Source organism: Phaenicophaeus curvirostris, chromosome 2 (genome assembly GCF_032191515.1).
Source record: "Phaenicophaeus curvirostris isolate KB17595 chromosome 2, BPBGC_Pcur_1.0, whole genome shotgun sequence".
In the NCBI taxonomy this organism is placed as follows: domain Eukaryota; kingdom Metazoa; phylum Chordata; class Aves; order Cuculiformes; family Cuculidae; genus Phaenicophaeus; species Phaenicophaeus curvirostris.
In genome coordinates this window covers 61,800,419-61,818,157 of record NC_091393.1, presented here as the reverse complement: position 1 = coordinate 61,818,157, position 17,739 = coordinate 61,800,419, and the positions used below count along the sequence as shown (strand labels likewise).

Below are 17,739 nucleotides of genomic sequence, written 5' to 3'. Positions count from 1 at the left end.
TGCTCAGCTCAGCCTGGCAGAGTGTCAAACATATCGCTAGTTCTTGACAAATACTAATTGCTAAACCAAACACTGCTTCCCAGCAGTTCTTTGTGCTCATTGCCATTGCTGCGTGGCTGCAACCCATGCACAGTTTCCTGGTATAACTATTGCATATTCCAGTCTTGTCATTAAGCCTAGTGAATTTCCAGATGCCTCAGCTGCAATATTGTGCCTGTCTACAGGCTAGTTTTTTACCGACTCAACTGTGTTTGTATTCTGGATTCCCCTAAAAAGTGCAGGGCACAGGTTTTAAGCCGTTCACTCAAGCATGAGGCAGAGCTATGGATACATCATCTATTTTTTTTGTCAGTCCTGTAAGGATGGCACAGAGCTGAGAGAGGACACCCTAAACAAAGCAGGAGAGCCTATCTACAGATTGTTGTTGATTGTGATCTGTTCTTCTCATTGTAGAAACTGTACAGGAAAGAAATCAAGCCGCCTTTCAAGCCTGCCGTGGGACGGCCAGAAGACACCTTTCATTTTGATCCAGAGTTCACATCTCGGACCCCCACAGGTTAGTAATGTGACACATGAGTAATGCAGCTTTTTAGTGAGTAAATTCATTCTTCCTTCCTCCCTCCATTCCAGTAGGGTCTATAAATCTGGTCATCTGAGGGATTACTGGGTTTTGCAATATCCAGCAGGAGGCAAAAGACTGATTTGCATCTCCAAGAAAAGAAGCTTATAAGCATTTTGCCAACTTCTCATTAATTTGTCTTCAGGAAGGTTAGATTTCACTTTTTGAACAGGAAAAATAACAATTGTTTTGCTATTTTATTACTCTTATCATTGTTTACGTTAGTTGAATTTAACTATTTCAAAATTACCTTGGCTTCAAAGAACTTTGCATCTCTGCAAGTTAGTACTTAAATTTATTTTCTATAGAAGTTTTCTTTAATTGTGAAATACCATGGACTATGGACTGTTGGAAGTTAATAGATGGTTAATAGGAATGTAGAGTCATCGAATTCATAGATCAGTGGAGTTCTGCCAACAGAAAATTTGGTCCACAATATTTAGAAAATCCTTGCAGTGAGAATAATGTTCCTATAATTTTTATTTCATAACAGAAATATCACACTTTGTGCAGTATAAATTTGAAGATGATTGTTGCACAAAACACCACCTTTCCACTCCTTCAGTGGAAAGAATAACAGCGATAACCTCAGAGTGGTAGTCAACTTATGATGTTACCTCTTCTTAGACATGGATAAGCTGCATGACATTTCTGCCTGTGATATTCGTGTGTTAAGAAGTACCTATTGAGATGTTTTAAATTGTAAAAAAATAGTTAACTGTTGTTTGTAAAACATTTTGAAGATAGTGAGCACTGCAAATTTCACATAGTATTGTTTTAATAACCAAGTATAATGTCTCAAGCTTCAGCCCTCAAATTGCCCCAGAACTATTGCAGTGAGAGTAAAAGATTTGAGCTTTCATTACAAAAATTCCTGCACTATAGCACACAAATCAGAGTTGAGATTTCCTGTAGTTTTCATTCAGGCTCATGATGACCTTCAGCCTTTTTCTCAAAACTAGCCCATATGTCTATTCAAAGCCTTGGTTCAAAGCTCCTTTCAAGGGCTGTGAAATAGCGACATCTATTCAAAATCTTTTACCAGTCTTGGTTCCTAGGTTTTTTTTTGCAAGGATGTGCTGAACTTCACAAGCTATAAAAATTGTTACACTGATTATTTGGGTCTAACTGGAACATCTACCTGTCTACAGAATAGGTTAGTGGTGTTCTGATATTCCTATCCCACCACACTGAAACAAATGATCTTTGAATACCAGACATATCACGTCTTTGATTTTAGCTTTAAGTCAGATTTCAGAGGAATTTCTATGTCCATTTCTCTGAAATATTGGAGACTGAAAGTTAGTCTGATCTTGAGAGAAGTACAGGCTAGTGTTGCCCTGGCAGTTCTCAAAGAAGCATTGAGAGTTTGGATTTCTTTGGAAGTTCACACTTCATTGGCTGTAGTGGCATAAAACCCCTTGTACTTCATGCATCCACTGATGCCCAGAGTTATATTTTTACATTCTACATGTTACTACTGTTGTCTAGTTCAATTTGATATCTTATGCAAGACACTGACTCACAAAGTTTTGTTGGGGTGGTAGCTGAGTTAGAGGGTTGGCCTGCCTAGGTTCTGCTCCATCCTATTATGGTGGTGGCCTGAGAATCAGACCCTGACCTTTCAAAAGGAGAGGTATAACTGGAAGTGTGAATCCCTTTATGCTTCTTGGGTGATAGAAAAGTCCTTGCACACTGGCAGCATATTTAGCAGCCCCTAACTGTTGACTGATTGGGTCAACCAGAAGGAGAAAGCATCACAAGGGTGTTTAATAGTAGCTTGTACTGTTAGTGGAATCAAGCAAGAACCTTTTCTGTTTTGCACTTTTTCTTCCGTGACATAGGCCCCATATAAATTTACCCTGTTGCTGACAATGTGCCCAGCCACAAAGGAGTGTAATAATTCCTATTTCACAATGATAATACAGTTGTATTTTAACGAAGCTGTCTAAAAGTTATTACCAAGAAGATGGCACAGATGTATACATCATTTTGCACTGTCTTTATGAATGAGTTCTCCCACGTGAAAACAGGTTTATGTCAAAGCTTTGGATCCAGTAACTTGCCAATCCAGTAATTTACTCTGCCTTAGAAAGTTCCTTTACCCAAGAGGTTGAAACAGCTTTCTGTGGACTCCTATCATCAGCTCCAAGTGTGCCAAATATGTAGCTTCTGACATCAACAGTATATCGCTACGGGTAGAGTTTCAAATCACTTTTTCTTAGCTATTCATCTGAGTTGGTGTTTTTTTTTCTGGCTACTTGTTTCCTAAGTCCACCACTGTGGACCCACATCTCATTTGTGCTGATACAGCTCCTCACAAGGAATAGGACACTGAAGCAATTCAGGTTAGAAACAGTGATTTGAACAAGGATAAAATCAAGATTGTTCTGGTGATCCAAGTTAGATTTCAGTCCACAAATGGTTGTTAAAATTGATGAGGCGGCATGCTATAATCAGCAGGGATATCCTAGGCTGGCTCTACTGCCGACAAAAAATCGGTAACATTGCACCTGAATTATCTAAATTTCCTCCTTTGCAAATAAGATAATAATGTTTGCTAACCCAAGTGAAGCATACTGTAGTAAATTACTCAATATTTATTTTTTTTAAGAATCCTATCAAGTTAGATTCTCTGGTGGGACAAAACTTTGACTTTCGCAGGAAGAAAGATAACTATTATGCAAGACTGGTGTTTTCAAGTAGGTCTAGTTCAGACACATGAAATGGTTCTCAATTTATCAAGACTTGGAGAATTACTTAGGTTTCATAACTGCCAGTTAATTAACATTATTTAAACATAATTTTGCACTTAAGACAGGTGAGCTAACATTTAATTCACATGATGAGCATATCAGTTGGTGGTAGTGAATATTTAATATTAAACACCAAATAACCAGTAGTTCTATGAAGTTTGATAAAGACATTGGCAGTGAATAATGAAGGAATAGTTATTTTTAAATAGAGATGACCTAGTGCTTATATTTTAGAGATGGATCACAGCTTTTTTGAAGTTCAGGAGTGTTCAGAATTGAATCATTGTCATTTATTTTTAAAACAAGCATTCTTTCCTCTTAATTAATACCTCCTGGAAAATCACTGTTGTTATATGCCTTTATAAGAACAACCCAGTGATGCAAAAGGTCTGGTGTGATTCATCCATGTGTTTACAAGGAGAGTGCTCATCAGTGCACTGAGATAAACAAATAGCTCACGTCATTTTATCAGACAACAAGCTCCTCCACATACTTTGCAGTGAGGTCTGACTTGCTGAGTTTATTTCTGACTCATGTCAAATCTGAGGTGGCTTTGTAATAAGATAAAGAACTAGCTCCAGTCACAGTTTTGGTTATTTCTGATCAGATGATTTGGTTTTACCATATTCTGGCTTCAGATCTTCTATTCAGTTGACTAGGAGATTTATACAGGGAATGTTCCCACAAGGAAATACATTCTCGCATATTTTCAGGACCTCAAACAGTAAGCAGTCTTCCACACCATTGCCCTTTACACTAATTGGTGGTGGCAATGGGATTAATTTCCTTTAGTGAAACTGGGTTATTTACACGCTCATATGAGGAGATAGCTTTCTAAAGGAAGTTTAGCTTTGTAACTTGGTACATGGTAAATCATATGTTGCAGTGCAAGAAATATGAAGGGGCAAGAGGAGAGGAAACAAAAAAAAATTTAAAAAAAGAACAAATAAAAGGTGAGCAGATTTGAGTACTATAGGTTCTATAATACCTAGCCAGCTACTCAGCTACCCAGGAATGCTTTGTAATGTGACTCTTACTTGCTTATGAAAATACCCAGGACAAAACATACCTGGTGAGAAAGATCTTTCTAAAGCTTTTCAAAATTTTAAGTGAAGCGCAACTCTTCTCTGTCTGGCAGGCTGTTTCTCTCACTAACTGGTGCTGTATGTTCCAGGAACTGCTTTCTATTTATTTCATTCGAAAAATAGAATAATTCAGTGTTCTTTTATCTGCAGCCATTCCCCCAATGGATTTGCCATGTTAAAGGGGGAATGGGGAAAAAATCTCCATGAAGATCAGTTTAAACACTTTTAGCTATTTTGTTCACCTGAGGACAAGTCAACCATCATCTTTCCTGGAAGGGATCACAGCTCCTAAAGCTGCTGAGGGAAGATCATTATGAAGCTGCAAACTGCCACTGCTGGAGAATTGTGTTTTTACATCTGCTTCACGTCCTGTCTCCTCTACATTCTGCTGGCGGTACAATGTACCACGTAATTTCTTTGTAATTTCTTATAGTGAAGCTGTTCTGTGAAGGACAGATATATTGTCTTGCAGCTTTTTTCCACTCTGTGGAGAGCCTCTGTTGAGCCAAAGAGTTATCAGGCCTTCAGCCCTCCAATTTTCTTGTAGACTTGCTATTCTCTGCCTTCCCTGTCTGTGCAGACTCTTAGCACAGGCAAGGTTTGCCTAAGAATGAACATGCTCTTTGAAAAAGAATTCTGTATCCAAGAAGAGAGATTCAAACAATACCCATATAATGTTCAGATCCAGAGGAAAGGGATGGAGAAGACAGATCAGAGCCTTGATATGGAGGTGGATTACATTCACGTGTGTTTGCTACTTCAGCAGGATCTGCTGTTGACTGGCCCCAGGTGACTTTGTCTGTTGCAGGTGCTGTGCTATTACTCTCTGATCTTTTGCACAGCCTATGAGGCCATTTTCTTCCTTCTCCTACAGATTCCCCAGGTGTTCCTCCAAGTGCCAATGCTCATCATCTTTTCAGAGGGTTCAGCTTCATTGCCTCTAATTTGGTGCAGGAGCCTTCACAGCAAGATGTGCACAAAATCACCGTCCATCCAATTGTGCAGGTACTGATGCTGTTACACTTCATATTTGATGAGCAGATACATATATGCATACAGTATTTAAACTGCCACAGCATTCTCACTGGTATTTCACAGCTACCCAGTACAAGTAGTGCTGCTAAGGTTACATTTTTAGACTGGAGATCCTAGAGGTTTTTTAGAGCTGCTGGTCATCTCCTGGGATGGAATTTGCAGCAAGTCTTCAGATTTAGATTTCAGTATCTAACTAGCCCACCTACCACCTACCCAGATATTTTCCAAGAGGCATATGAATTAATGATGCCACAGTTCATTCTGTACCCTTCAATGAATAAAATTAGAAATTTTAAAGTATTTCCTACTATTTTTATTGTTAATATATTTTCTTAAATTAAGTTAGCGGAAAAAAGAAACTTTTATCTCACACATAAATCATAATTAAATGTACCCTGGAAAAGACTTCCAGTGGTCTGTAGGCAAACCCCATACGTGGAGTATCTTTTTTAAAGACTGTGAAGCTATTACTAATTTGTAAGGTTTTTGGCCCTTCATTAGTTAGAAATAAGTTTATATTGTCAAGATATGTATGTTTGTCAGGGCACTTGGATCCACAGTTTCCTGTGAATAGGAGTTGATTGAGTTCCTTAAATAGTTTAGGAAATCACTGCTTCTTTTGCCATTACTTTTACGTGGACAACACCATCTTACAGACTGGAAAAGGGTAAAAGTGGAGAGGACAAACTCATTAAAGTAAAGAGCTTCGGATTTTTTTTTAACTAGACCTAGAAAAAACTGCTAAGGATAAGACAACTCTGTGAAAGAGATGACACCAAGCACTTACTTTATTAAGACAAAGTTAGTCCTTGCTTTTACATACCTGTGTCCTCATTACCTTGTTTCTTTTGTCTTTCCCTGTAGCAGTTACACGGGAACAACATTCACTTTACAGATGGATACGAGATCAAGGAGGATATAGGAATCGGTTCCTATTCTGTATGCAAGAGATGTGTTCATAAAGCTACAGAAACAGAGTTTGCAGTGAAGGTAAGAAAGCCTTGTGGAAGATGCTAGAAATGTGGGCAGGAGTGCAGCCAGTGAATATTTCGTTGGCTTGTTTCTTGTTGGCAAATGTTGCGTGTTTGGGGTTTTTTGTTATTTTGGAAGATGACAGGTTTCATGATAAGCCTTGTATTATTTCTCACACCTTAAACTCATGAAGTAAAATTCCTGGATGGATAAAAAAACTTTAGAGTCCTGCATGGAAATCCTGCTATTCATTTCAGCCTTGCAAACTATGTAAGATTTTTAACAGATCCTACACTGAATTACCATAAATGAACAAAATAACATATAAAATGATTGCAAAGTTGAAATAGCATTTTATTCTTCTTTCTGTAGTTATTTAGTGCTGACATTTTTTACTGGAATTAGATTTGTCAGTGAAAACCATGATGGCCTTCAAAATTTCAGATTTCCTTTTGTCTCCTTCACATTCAAAACCACCATGTGACACAAAGAAGCAAAAGGTGATCTTCAGCAGAGATTTAAGTGGATTTCAGTGGAATTTAGTTGGATATCAAAGATAAGTCAATGAACTCCAGAACTGATCAAGCAACACTACATAAAACAGTCACTGGAGCTGCAAAGGCCAGGAAGCTTCTAGGATGTAGGTGTGAGGGAACATTTTCTGATAAGGAAGAACTTTAGTAGAACTCCTTTGGAAGGTCATGCTCAGAGGACTAAGTCACAATTTCTCCTAAATTCTATTGGATAAATAGTATGCAGCTGTTGCAGAGGGCAGAACAGGCCAATGGATGTGGCAAGTGGTTGTAAGGTTACAGCATAAAGGAATAATTCCAAACATTCAAGTTTCTTTAAGAAAAAGGCATAACAACTAAAACATTCATGTGATATAAACATATTTAATGGGTTTGTTCTTGTACCAAAAAGAGAAAAGTTTGGATTAAAAGAGGATTGAGTGTAATTAATTTGAAAATATATAGACAGTTAAGTCGTATCTTATCGTTCCATAGGATCTCATGGGAACAGGTTGTTTAAACAAGCATAAACCAAAAAGTAGCTCCTTGAAATCACTACATAGAGGAATGTATTTACCAGTCTTGCAGTAAACAAGGGATTATAGTCAATTGCCTCTCTACTCTTCTCATTTTAAAATTTTAGAAAAGATATGTAAACTTAGCTTATAAAAGAGATGTCATTGCTATTATATGTGATGATGAGAGCTTAAAGAAAAGATCTAAACTGCAATCCATGAGATAGATGAGCTGCAGACAGTCATTAAACATTTTATTCAGTCCCATTTTCCATTTTCTATTGCAAAAATCATGATAATGCAGTATCTGTGAAAATCCATGAAAGTTTTGATGTCTCCCAGGGGTGAGAGACTACTAATAACTGACAAACTGTTCATTTTACTTTCAAACAGTAGTTGATTTTGCTATGCTACACCATAATTAGGAGCATGGACCTACCAGCAGGTCTGTGGGCTGCCACAAGAAAGTGCTAGGATTTTCATTTCTAATTAATGGAAAAATTAGATTTTTCCACTCTCCAAGTCATTTGTCAACAGAAAGCATTATATTATAGTAGATATGGGATTCTGTGTAGTTAAATTACATCTGTGATAAACAGAATGTATGTTAAATTGAAGTGATAACTTTAATATTTTATTTGTATCAATATTGCTGACAGTTTTATCAGTGTAATGCAGCCAATGTAAAACCAAAATAGAAAGACCTTGGTCTTCAAAACTGTCTGAGTGCCTGAATCCAAGAGGCTGTAGTTGGGAATTTGGAGTACCTCAGAGGATCCAGAGCAAATTCAGCATGTGGAGACACTCAAAACTCCAGTAACATTTAAAACTTTGATTGCTACATTTATGCTGCTTCCCATTTTTATTAATCTTTCATCCTTGTATTCCTTTCTTCATCCAATTCTTATGACTCTTTTCTTGTCATGCCAATATGTCTTGATGTTGACTACCAACTTAGGCAACATGCACAGCATCTCAGTTTCTGATGCAGTGAGAGTCAAATGTGTAGCACAAATTTGAGGTAGGAGATGACTGAGGCACATCTTTTTGCACTGTATTTCCAGCACATTCAATGCTACCTCTTTGATTATTATTATTTCCACCAATATATTCATTTTACTTTCCTTTACATTTATTTTTATTTCGTATTAAGGTTCTATCATTTTGTTATCAAAGTGTCTCGCTTTCATAAAGATTGCAAAATGTCACCCATTACAAGTAATTAGATACCACAGGAGTTGCAACTGTTACTGTCATAATTGTATATCAATCCCTTTTGACATGCATCCTTTAACTCTCTCTATAAATTATAATCACTGTAATTATACTGTTTGTTTTTTTCAGCAAGTATAATTTTCTCACTGCTCCCTAACATTCAGAGGAAAAAATATCTGCAGTGATTGAATGATAGGCAGCAGCCCCATTTGCCTGACACCTCCTCATTAAAAGCTCCCTCTTTAAGATGAAATGCTGACACATCAGAGAGCATCATCCCATCTCCCCAGGGGACACATGTAATGTCACTGGGTAAATGATCCCTCCAGGGAGACTGCCACTCACCAGGCCTTATTTACTATTGCTGTGTAGCACCATACTGACACAGCAGAACACTGAACCAGAGTAACTTGTGTCAGACCTACAGCAAGAAAATCTACTCAGAAAATCAAAAACTTTCTTAGCTCAGAAGCAGAATATATTTATTAAAATGCAAAACACTTCATCTCTTTTCCTTTTGCTGGCCATCTGCTACTAATTGGGGGTCAGCTTATAGAGAGAATTACATATCCAGCAGTGCAAAGAAGTTATTTACTGATGTTTTAGGAGCATTTGAACAGATCTGGAATTTCACCAGTTTCAGAGTTCAGGGAGACTAAGCATGCTCACTGAGGTGCTTTTGGAAGTCCTCCTAGACACTACTCCACACCTGCAGGCATGCAACTGCCTTTGTAAATCCAATATCTGAACTTGCAGAAGAAACTTTTCTTGCAACCTGTTCCCTCTTCTTCCATGTAATCTGTAAAAATGAAATGCTAATAATAATATCTAGATCTATTTTAGATGTGCCCTCAGGCTCCTAAATGCAATATTTAAGAATTCAGACTTCTCCAGAAATCAGGTATCTCCACTTCTGAGAGCATCCTTGTAGACAGGCAGACTTCATGCAGACTGAGTCTGCCTTTAAACTAGTAGCCACCTGACTGGATCAGGGCAGGCAGATGCTGGTTTAGCAATTCTTTGTATCACATTCTACTGCATGTACATACTTCGAGGTACTTTTAAAATTTTACTCCTAGACTTTCTTTCCATCTCATTACCAAGTGAAAAAAAGCATAAAATTATTAAAAAAAAGTACGTATATTGTTCGTTCTTCTGGGTGCTTTGTAAGTCTTTGGTAGAAAATAAAGAAAGATGTGATGGGAGCAGCAGGCATAATGATTTTTTGATAGCAAAGGGAACTGGCATTGTTGACCACAGTTACAAGCTTCACATTGGTATAGATGTACCAGTGAGGTCAGAAGCAAAGGAAAATCAGTAAAAGAAGAGCAGATGAAACGAATTCCTGTGGATGGAAGAAAGTCTGCAATGGAAGCCTAAACAGATTAAGAGCTCTTGTTTGGAAAACAAAGGAAATGCTACAGTTCAGAGTTCTTGGTGAATCAGATTTTTCAAAATCTGCCAGAGATTTGATGCAATTAATGCATTCTGAAAGTTTTTCTTAACTGAAAACTATTGCTCTGGTTTTAAGGTTGGATCTCTAGTTGTAATGATGCTTTCAGATGGATTTTCAGATGTTCTTCTTACTGATGCCAAATTAAGTAAGTTTGCAAAGGACCTGATTTCCTCCCTCTTTGTCTAAAGGTTTCTCTATTTATATTTACCCCTTATTTCTAGGAGACATTACTAGTAGATAACAGCCAGGTAGCAACTGCTGCTGATGTGATGGTCTGTTCTAACCCCAATAGGGTAACTGCCCCAGATGTTGCAGAGGTGTGTGGCATAGCTGCCATCTTCAACAGCTTGATGCCAACTGTTTTTTTCTCCAGGTCAAAACAATATCTAACTCATTAAGTCTTATGGATTTTTAGTTCTTCCATGCTCTTAGAGCCATGGGTAGAAGGGCAGCATATATATTTCTCCCTCCCTTGAAGAAGAAAAACGTACAGTAGAGGTAGTCCCACATGACGAATCCAATTTTGTAGATGACAGTACTACAGTGGAATTTGGATCTCAAAAGACATATGAGTTTGAAGACTTTTTCCTATCTCTGTAATGTACTAACGAAGTATTTGGCTCCAGATGATCCACAGCTGTGCACAAAGCCAAATTCTGCAGTCTTTGTCTGCCTCTGGGATACGGGTTAGTTTATGCCAGAGTCCTAGTAAGTCCAACAGTTCATATATAATTCTGGTGATTATGAAGCAGTGAAAGTACATCTATCTCAGCATATTTTGGTATGTGCAGACTAGGGAGAATGTGCATTTTAATTAGCTATAAAAATGCAATACCGGCAAAGAAGTGGTGTCATAGTAGTATCAATAAATAGAAGTCAGTAAGCAGTGAGAGCTAGTTTTAGCAGGCCTGTGTAATCAGACTTGCTATATACTTCTATTTATTTGCTAGTAACAGTAAGTGACATAGTCGCCAAAAGCTGTATGAATTCTAGAGTTGTTTCATAATCCACTCTATAATTCTTTTCACCTCATTTTGCTCTTCCTTTGATGTTCACGGTCTTGATTTGGTTGGTTTTAGGTGGTTGGTGTAAGCACATACAATGTCATGCTAATCTGAAGGCTGTAGGTTACACAGTGGTATGCAGTTGGCTCTACAGTATTTTCTCCATAACCTATACTATGATTATGTCAAGAGTTCACGGTCTATCAGTGCTAAATGTAGAAAGCATGAATAACAAAAAACAAGTAGTCTTCTAAGGCTGTCTTCAGGATATTTTGCAGGTTTTTTTTAAAGAGAATAGGAATCCTGAACATATGTAGCTTTATTTATTGAAACAGGAAAAGATTAAAAAAAAAAAAAGAAAAAGAAAAAAAAAATCAGACTGAAGGCCATCAATTCTCCTTGACAGTTCTCTCTTTTCTGTAGAGCTAGAGAGTTTTGCTTAGATTTGTTTCTCCTTGACCACAGAAGGTCACTAGAGTGACTTTGCCCTAAAGGGAAACAGACTGAAATTTTCAGGGGAGCATTTGTGTCTGGTTTTGTCTGTTTGGGAGGTACCTAGTGTCCAGTGGAACATGGATATCAGAATTTTTATAGGCAAATCAATGGAAAGTTTTCTGGATAACCCCAGATTTCTTGGCCCTGAGCCTGCTAGCTTGCCAACACCAGCACATACTCATCCACTGCTCATCTGACCTTTCCTCCCTCTGCTTGAGCCATAACACGGTACAGAAGCCAGGCCACAAGGTATGTGCAGAGATCTCCAGGTCAGAGCTCCATCCCCTTTAAGTTTAGCTTTGAAATTTAGCAGAAGTTACCTGCTGCTGAAGCAGAGCAGTAACAGGACTCTGCAAAGGAGAGGATAGGCTGAATGGGTATAGATCAAATGCTGAGGTCCTGTCTCAGTTCTTATTTGATCCCTAGTCATGCAAATTCTTCTTGGACTTGCTGGGTGTCTGTCACAGTAAGGTTTGTCTGGATGACAGTATGGCTTTATCACACCTCACACGCTGTGAGAAAAATGGCATCAGGAAGAATACAGTGATGTAAAAAGACCTTATTGAAAAACCTGTTACTCAACTGAAGGGAAATGGGAGCATCAGCTGTGCTTCCATAAGCCTCTAACTGTCCTTGCACTTCCCCAAGATGTCTTAACAAATTTTCCTTGAAGAGCATATCTCTTGCCTCTGCAAGACCATACTGATGATCCTGAAAAATATTTTCCAATATTTTATTGTGAAAATATCTCTGACTGCAGTCTCCCTGTAAATTTTCATTCCTTTTTGTTTTCATTCCCTGAATGATATGTAATGAAGCTGTTCAACACACTCAATTAATTCATAGGATGGAAATACAAGGATTTGAATACCAGCATAAGTTTTGCATAAGTGTGTTGCTAATGTAGTTAAAGTTTTATTAATAAAACTGGAAAAAAAAAATCTATAGATCTCTGTGTTGCTAACATGTTTGCATATAAGTGAGTTCTGCCCGAAGTACCTGGCTATGACTACTAAACCCTGTGGACCGTGTGCTATTTTGGTATCCATGGTTTAAAACAAAATATAAACAAATTAGAGAAAATCTGTAGCATAAAGTATTCAAGAATTACAAGGCAAACTCCATCAAAAGAGCTATAAATATGCATATGATGTAAGACAGAGACAAGTCCAGTGGGATGCAATGAAAATCTATTAATAACTCCAAGACGATATAAATGATGGATGACAACCATTTGGCTGCTAAAGACAGCAAGACAAGACAGAATGTCTTGAAGATAAAAAAGGGAGTTTCAGAAAAAATTCTGATCATGAGAACAGTCAGTAAAAACAGACTCTTCAAGGAGATGACCGAGACATCCTCCCCCTCACACACAAAGAAGTTGGTTCTGTCATATTAGTGGAGATGTAGCTTTACAAAATGCAGGGTCAGAGGTATAAGACTCTTTCTCACCTTAATTAATTTCTCAAATGAAATTTGGTTTATAAATCTGGGTTTCAGGAAATCCTGTTGTCCAGACACTTAAGTAAAGGATGATTTTCACTGCCTGAAGGATACTTAAGCTAGTAGTGTGGTACCAGATTCAGTAGGCTGTAAGGTGCCACGTAGGAGATACATGCTTCAGAGCAGATTTAGGCACAATTCTCCATGCTGCTTTGGATTTGCATAGCAAGGGCTGTTTTGCAGAGTGCTCTACAAAGAAACCAGCATGAAGAGCCCTAAACTACAACTAGGATCCATAGATACGATAGGAGTGTTTACAAATAGGTGTCCTCTAGATATGATGGAAAGATAATTTTTTTTACAGTAAAAGGAAGTAGAGAAGGTGTGGTGGAGAAAGTTGTCTGTGAGAATCTTGTGTCTTATCTATGAGAGAATTTTTTAAAGGTTTCTTGGTTTTCCTGTTTCAAATAACTTTATCCAAGGGCCTGATTTCCATGCTGGACCAGAATCACTGTACAATTTCACTCACCACAGAAGGAGACAACATAACATATTCTATTTGCTGTCCTCATATTTTAAGAATTGGGTTTGGTGATGAACCAAACCTTCGGTGAATCTCATTTTTCTGTGCTTCGATTTGAGTGACTTCTGCTATATACTCTCCCCACAGAAATAAATCAGTTTTCCAAAGAGGTACTGCTTGAATAGGCAGGACCCTGCAGCTACAGCCTCAGAAAAGATGGGCCAGTACAGCATCCTAGCCTCTGCCTGAAGGACTTGGGAGAAGGCAGGGCAGAGAGCCAGGAGTGCCTTGAGCACTTCTACAGGCAGCAAGCTTCTTTGTGGCACCAAGAGCCATCATTGACTGATGGTTTTTTGAGTAAATGGGATCAAGGCATTGCTTGATTCTTAACCAAATAAACACTGGAGGCAGATAGAAATACAGAAATGTGTGCAGACCACCTCTTAGTCTCACCCTCAGAGAAAATCTTAGATGTGCAGTAGTTGACCTTTCCCTCTTGTGTAAGGATTCCTGCAGCCTCCTTCCCATTTTGTCACAAAGATCACAGTGCCCCTCTCCTTGGCATAGCTGAGCCTCTGAAGAATGTGAAATAATGGTGTTTCTCACTGCTAATTAAATCTTCTCTGAAACCTAGGATCAGACAGCAATTTTCCTACAGCTTAATAATATTGTGTTTCTTTTCTCCAGCTTGCTTGCCAAATACCTAAGTATTTTGGACAGAATTTGGCCCTTTGTGGCTCTTTTTCTCTTTTGGGGCCATTTAAACCATGTTTCTTGAATTTGTCTTCCATATTGATGTAATAATTTTCCCCTTTTATGAGATCTGAATATGATATACTGGTTTCCATCCCTGAAGCTTCTTGTAAAAGAAGGTAGGAGTAGCACTGCAGTCATTTTACAGACTGAAAACTCATCAGTCTGATCCGAGGATGTGCGCTAGGGCTGAGCAGAGCAGACTAAAACAGTGCAGAACCTTTCCCACGGAGTTATTCTGCCTCCAAGACTGCAGACTTCTCTCTAAAATAAGCTTTTCTTTTTCAAAGGTGCTACTGGAACAAATGTGTTAATGTTTCTGCATTGCTTAGAAAATGTGTGCTACTATATAAATGCTAATTAATAAGTACTGCAGTTCCAGCTGACAGTTTAGGAGTGCTAAGTCAGCAAACAGTGGCAGTGAGTGGGCATGCTCTGTGTGCAGAAAGTTTAATGTCTCACCCACACAGCTTGATCTGATGGCCAGTGCTTTTTTTCAGAAAAGTATTGCCAATTAGGCCTGTTTCTCTTAATATTAATTTCACTGTTTTATTGAAAGATTTACACATGGATGGGGGGAATGAATTTCTGGAGCTAATCAAAACCAATAGCACAGCAAATAGTCCCTCAGAAGCTATTAGGCTTGGAATACTTCTCCTTGGAGACATCTTAATGTAAAATTATACCATGTCCTTTTAAATAATGTTAGCCTTTCTGTAACGATTTTCATCCAGCTTGAGTAATTTGACATCAAAAAAGGAATCAAATTAAAACAGATGCTTGGCACGAGTAGAGCTTATTTTTAGAAGGAAATATTACTGAAATAGAAACCTGCACATTTTTCCAGAAGCACAGAACTGCAGAAGTCTATCTCTCTAACACTTTAATTGGAATTAATATTGTAGATGAAACTGTCAGGTGCAAAATCTCTCTGTGCTGCTGCACCTCCTTTCTTCAGAGAAAATGCAAATCCCACTTAACATCGGTTCCATAAGTGGTATCCTGAATTTTCAAATATGTCATAGACAGAGTGTAGATGTAATGTGAAAAGGGGCACAAAACTAATTCTCCCTTTGCTCATCCCTTCTCTCCCAGAAAAGGAAAGGATTTCTACAGAGAGTATTGCATCACACTGAACTACACATATCTCCTCTTAAATGTGACTAACCCATGCTTACGCTCCAAGCAGGCTTTAGAAGAAACTTTGAAGTAAATAATAGAAAATGCAGCAGCATTTCAAAGTGTATAAAGCTCTCTTCCTTCTCTATGCTTTTTCCACAAAGCCATCATAAGTGCCTCAGTGCTGGTCAAAAGGAGCTTTACATAGTCCTGCTGCCTAAACACACTGTGGTATTGCAGTGCCCAGGTGTCTGCCCTGACCTCTTGCTGGACTTTCAGTTGCTATAGCCAGAGCAGCAAATTAGGACTGTACCAGTGGCTTAGATGCTGCAGTTCACACTCCTGTACCTCAGTTTCAGCTGCCAGCAAAGGTCACTTAGGGCAGTTGAAGATGAGGACGATACTGGTCCCATTTGGGACTTAGGGCAAAAAGAGCTGTGCCTTATGCCCCTGCAGTATGACCCACTAAAGCTCCTCAATCAGAGGCAACAACCTACATTTTACCCATGTCTGTGCTACAGAGTGTACCTTTAATGCTCCCCAATGCTTGTGGTTCTTGTTGTGAAATAAATCCACTAAAATATAATGTAGGGTTTTTGCTGGAGTTCATGGTGGTGGCACACACCACAGTGCCAGTATTAGGTACATTTAGCTTTCCCAAGAAGGGAGATGGCTACCGTTGCCCATTTCAATTGATGTGATTAGACAGAGCTTTTGCATCCTCTTTCACTTAAGGAAAAAAAATCGAGTCAGAGCCAAGCTAATGTTTTAGTGCAGTCTTCTTTATTCAGTAGATACACAAAGTCCTTTCTCCTCAGTACAGGCAGACCCAATAACAGACAGCAATTTCCTCATGGCTAACTCCAGCTTAGCCTGGCCAGAGCCCTATCCTTTCTCCTCAGGCCCATATCACTATTCTTCCCATCAAGTGCATCGAATACTTTTTTCTGTCTTCTTTCTCACTCTGTTTGCTTTTCTCTCACCCTTCTTTTAGGCTGTTCATTTTCCATACAGCAAAGGCAGTTAAATTGTCACCTCCTACCTCTTGCCTTTTTCCCATCTCACAACTGTAGTGATGGAGAACTCCATGTGAGAAACACAACCATCCTCCTCACGCAAGGTCACCCCAGTTAATTTCAGCCATTTGAAAAGGCAGTTTGTATTAACAAAGCTAATTCTGCCCAAAGCGGATTAGGGAGTATTCACACATCCCATTTCTTTGGCAGGGTTGTGAAGGCTGTAAGTCCCAGCTGGTGGGTGGTATTAAACAGCTGAGGAGTGTAACAACTGCTAATGGCATAACTAGATCCAGAAGAAGGCATTTATCTACACAGTTGGAGGCATGCAAATATCTTCACAAAACTGCAATGAGCAAATATAAATATATGCTGTTTATATAATTGCTGTACCAATTTCAGCAAGACTTTATCCACACAGGACTGTATTGATACTCTTTTTTGTATTTGCCAGTCCACTCTGGCAAGGCTGAAGAGATTGAAAACCTGTTAGTAAAGGAGAATCAGGTGATTTTTTTTTCTGTGCAAAAGACTTGTAGAAGCACTTGTAAAAACTGGTCAGACACATTATTTAGGATTTTGAAAACGTTCTCTCCTGTTCCTTTCTTCCTTGCTAGAGAAAGAGTTTAGTATTGTCCTTTGATGGATCTCAAGTAATTTTAAAATATCCTAAGTTTCTTACCCTATATTCTGCTGAAGAAAATGCACTGTTTCTTTCAGCTAGTCAGTGAAATACACAAAGGACGTGATAGTCAAAAACCAACCAAGTCCCCTATTAAAACAAAGGAGAGTATTGCGCGTGCTGAACCTATTTTACTCTGGAATTGTTATATCCGCTGTTTAAGACAGATGAATTTCTAAGCAATCCTCCGATACACAGAGAAAAGGTGTCCGATACACAGAGAAAAGTCTCTGTCGTATGGCTTTTTTTTTTATTTTCCTGAAGAACAATAGAAGACCTCCGTTTCTTCATAGCTATTCTCAGCCGAAGTACAATAGAGCTCTTGTTACATTTTCAGTGGAGTTATTTGTATGTTATGATGTTTTTCTGAGTTGGTGTACTTCAACACACATCTACAGAGAGCACTAGAAATGTATCATCATTATATATTACTTGAAACCTCAGAACCAGTAGCAGAGAAAATATTTTAATTCTGTAACAGAGAGTGTTTATGTATACAGGTGTGTCAGATTCAAAACAGAATGAATTTCCTGAAAAAA

General features: G+C 38.4%; 1 protein-coding gene across 3 annotated transcripts in view; it reads left to right on the top strand.

The window, feature by feature from the left end:
- Nucleotides 1-17,739, top strand: part of RPS6KA2 (ribosomal protein S6 kinase A2) — a 297,537-nt gene that overhangs the window by 255,422 nt on the left and 24,376 nt on the right. For all 3 annotated transcript variants that reach the window (XM_069852241.1, XM_069852243.1, XM_069852242.1), the window contains 3 exons: nucleotides 454-556; nucleotides 5,335-5,465; nucleotides 6,360-6,485. In XM_069852241.1, the coding sequence (XP_069708342.1) occupies nucleotides 454-556; nucleotides 5,335-5,465; nucleotides 6,360-6,485 (360 nt within the window). The remainder of the gene's footprint in view (nucleotides 1-453; nucleotides 557-5,334; nucleotides 5,466-6,359; nucleotides 6,486-17,739) is intronic.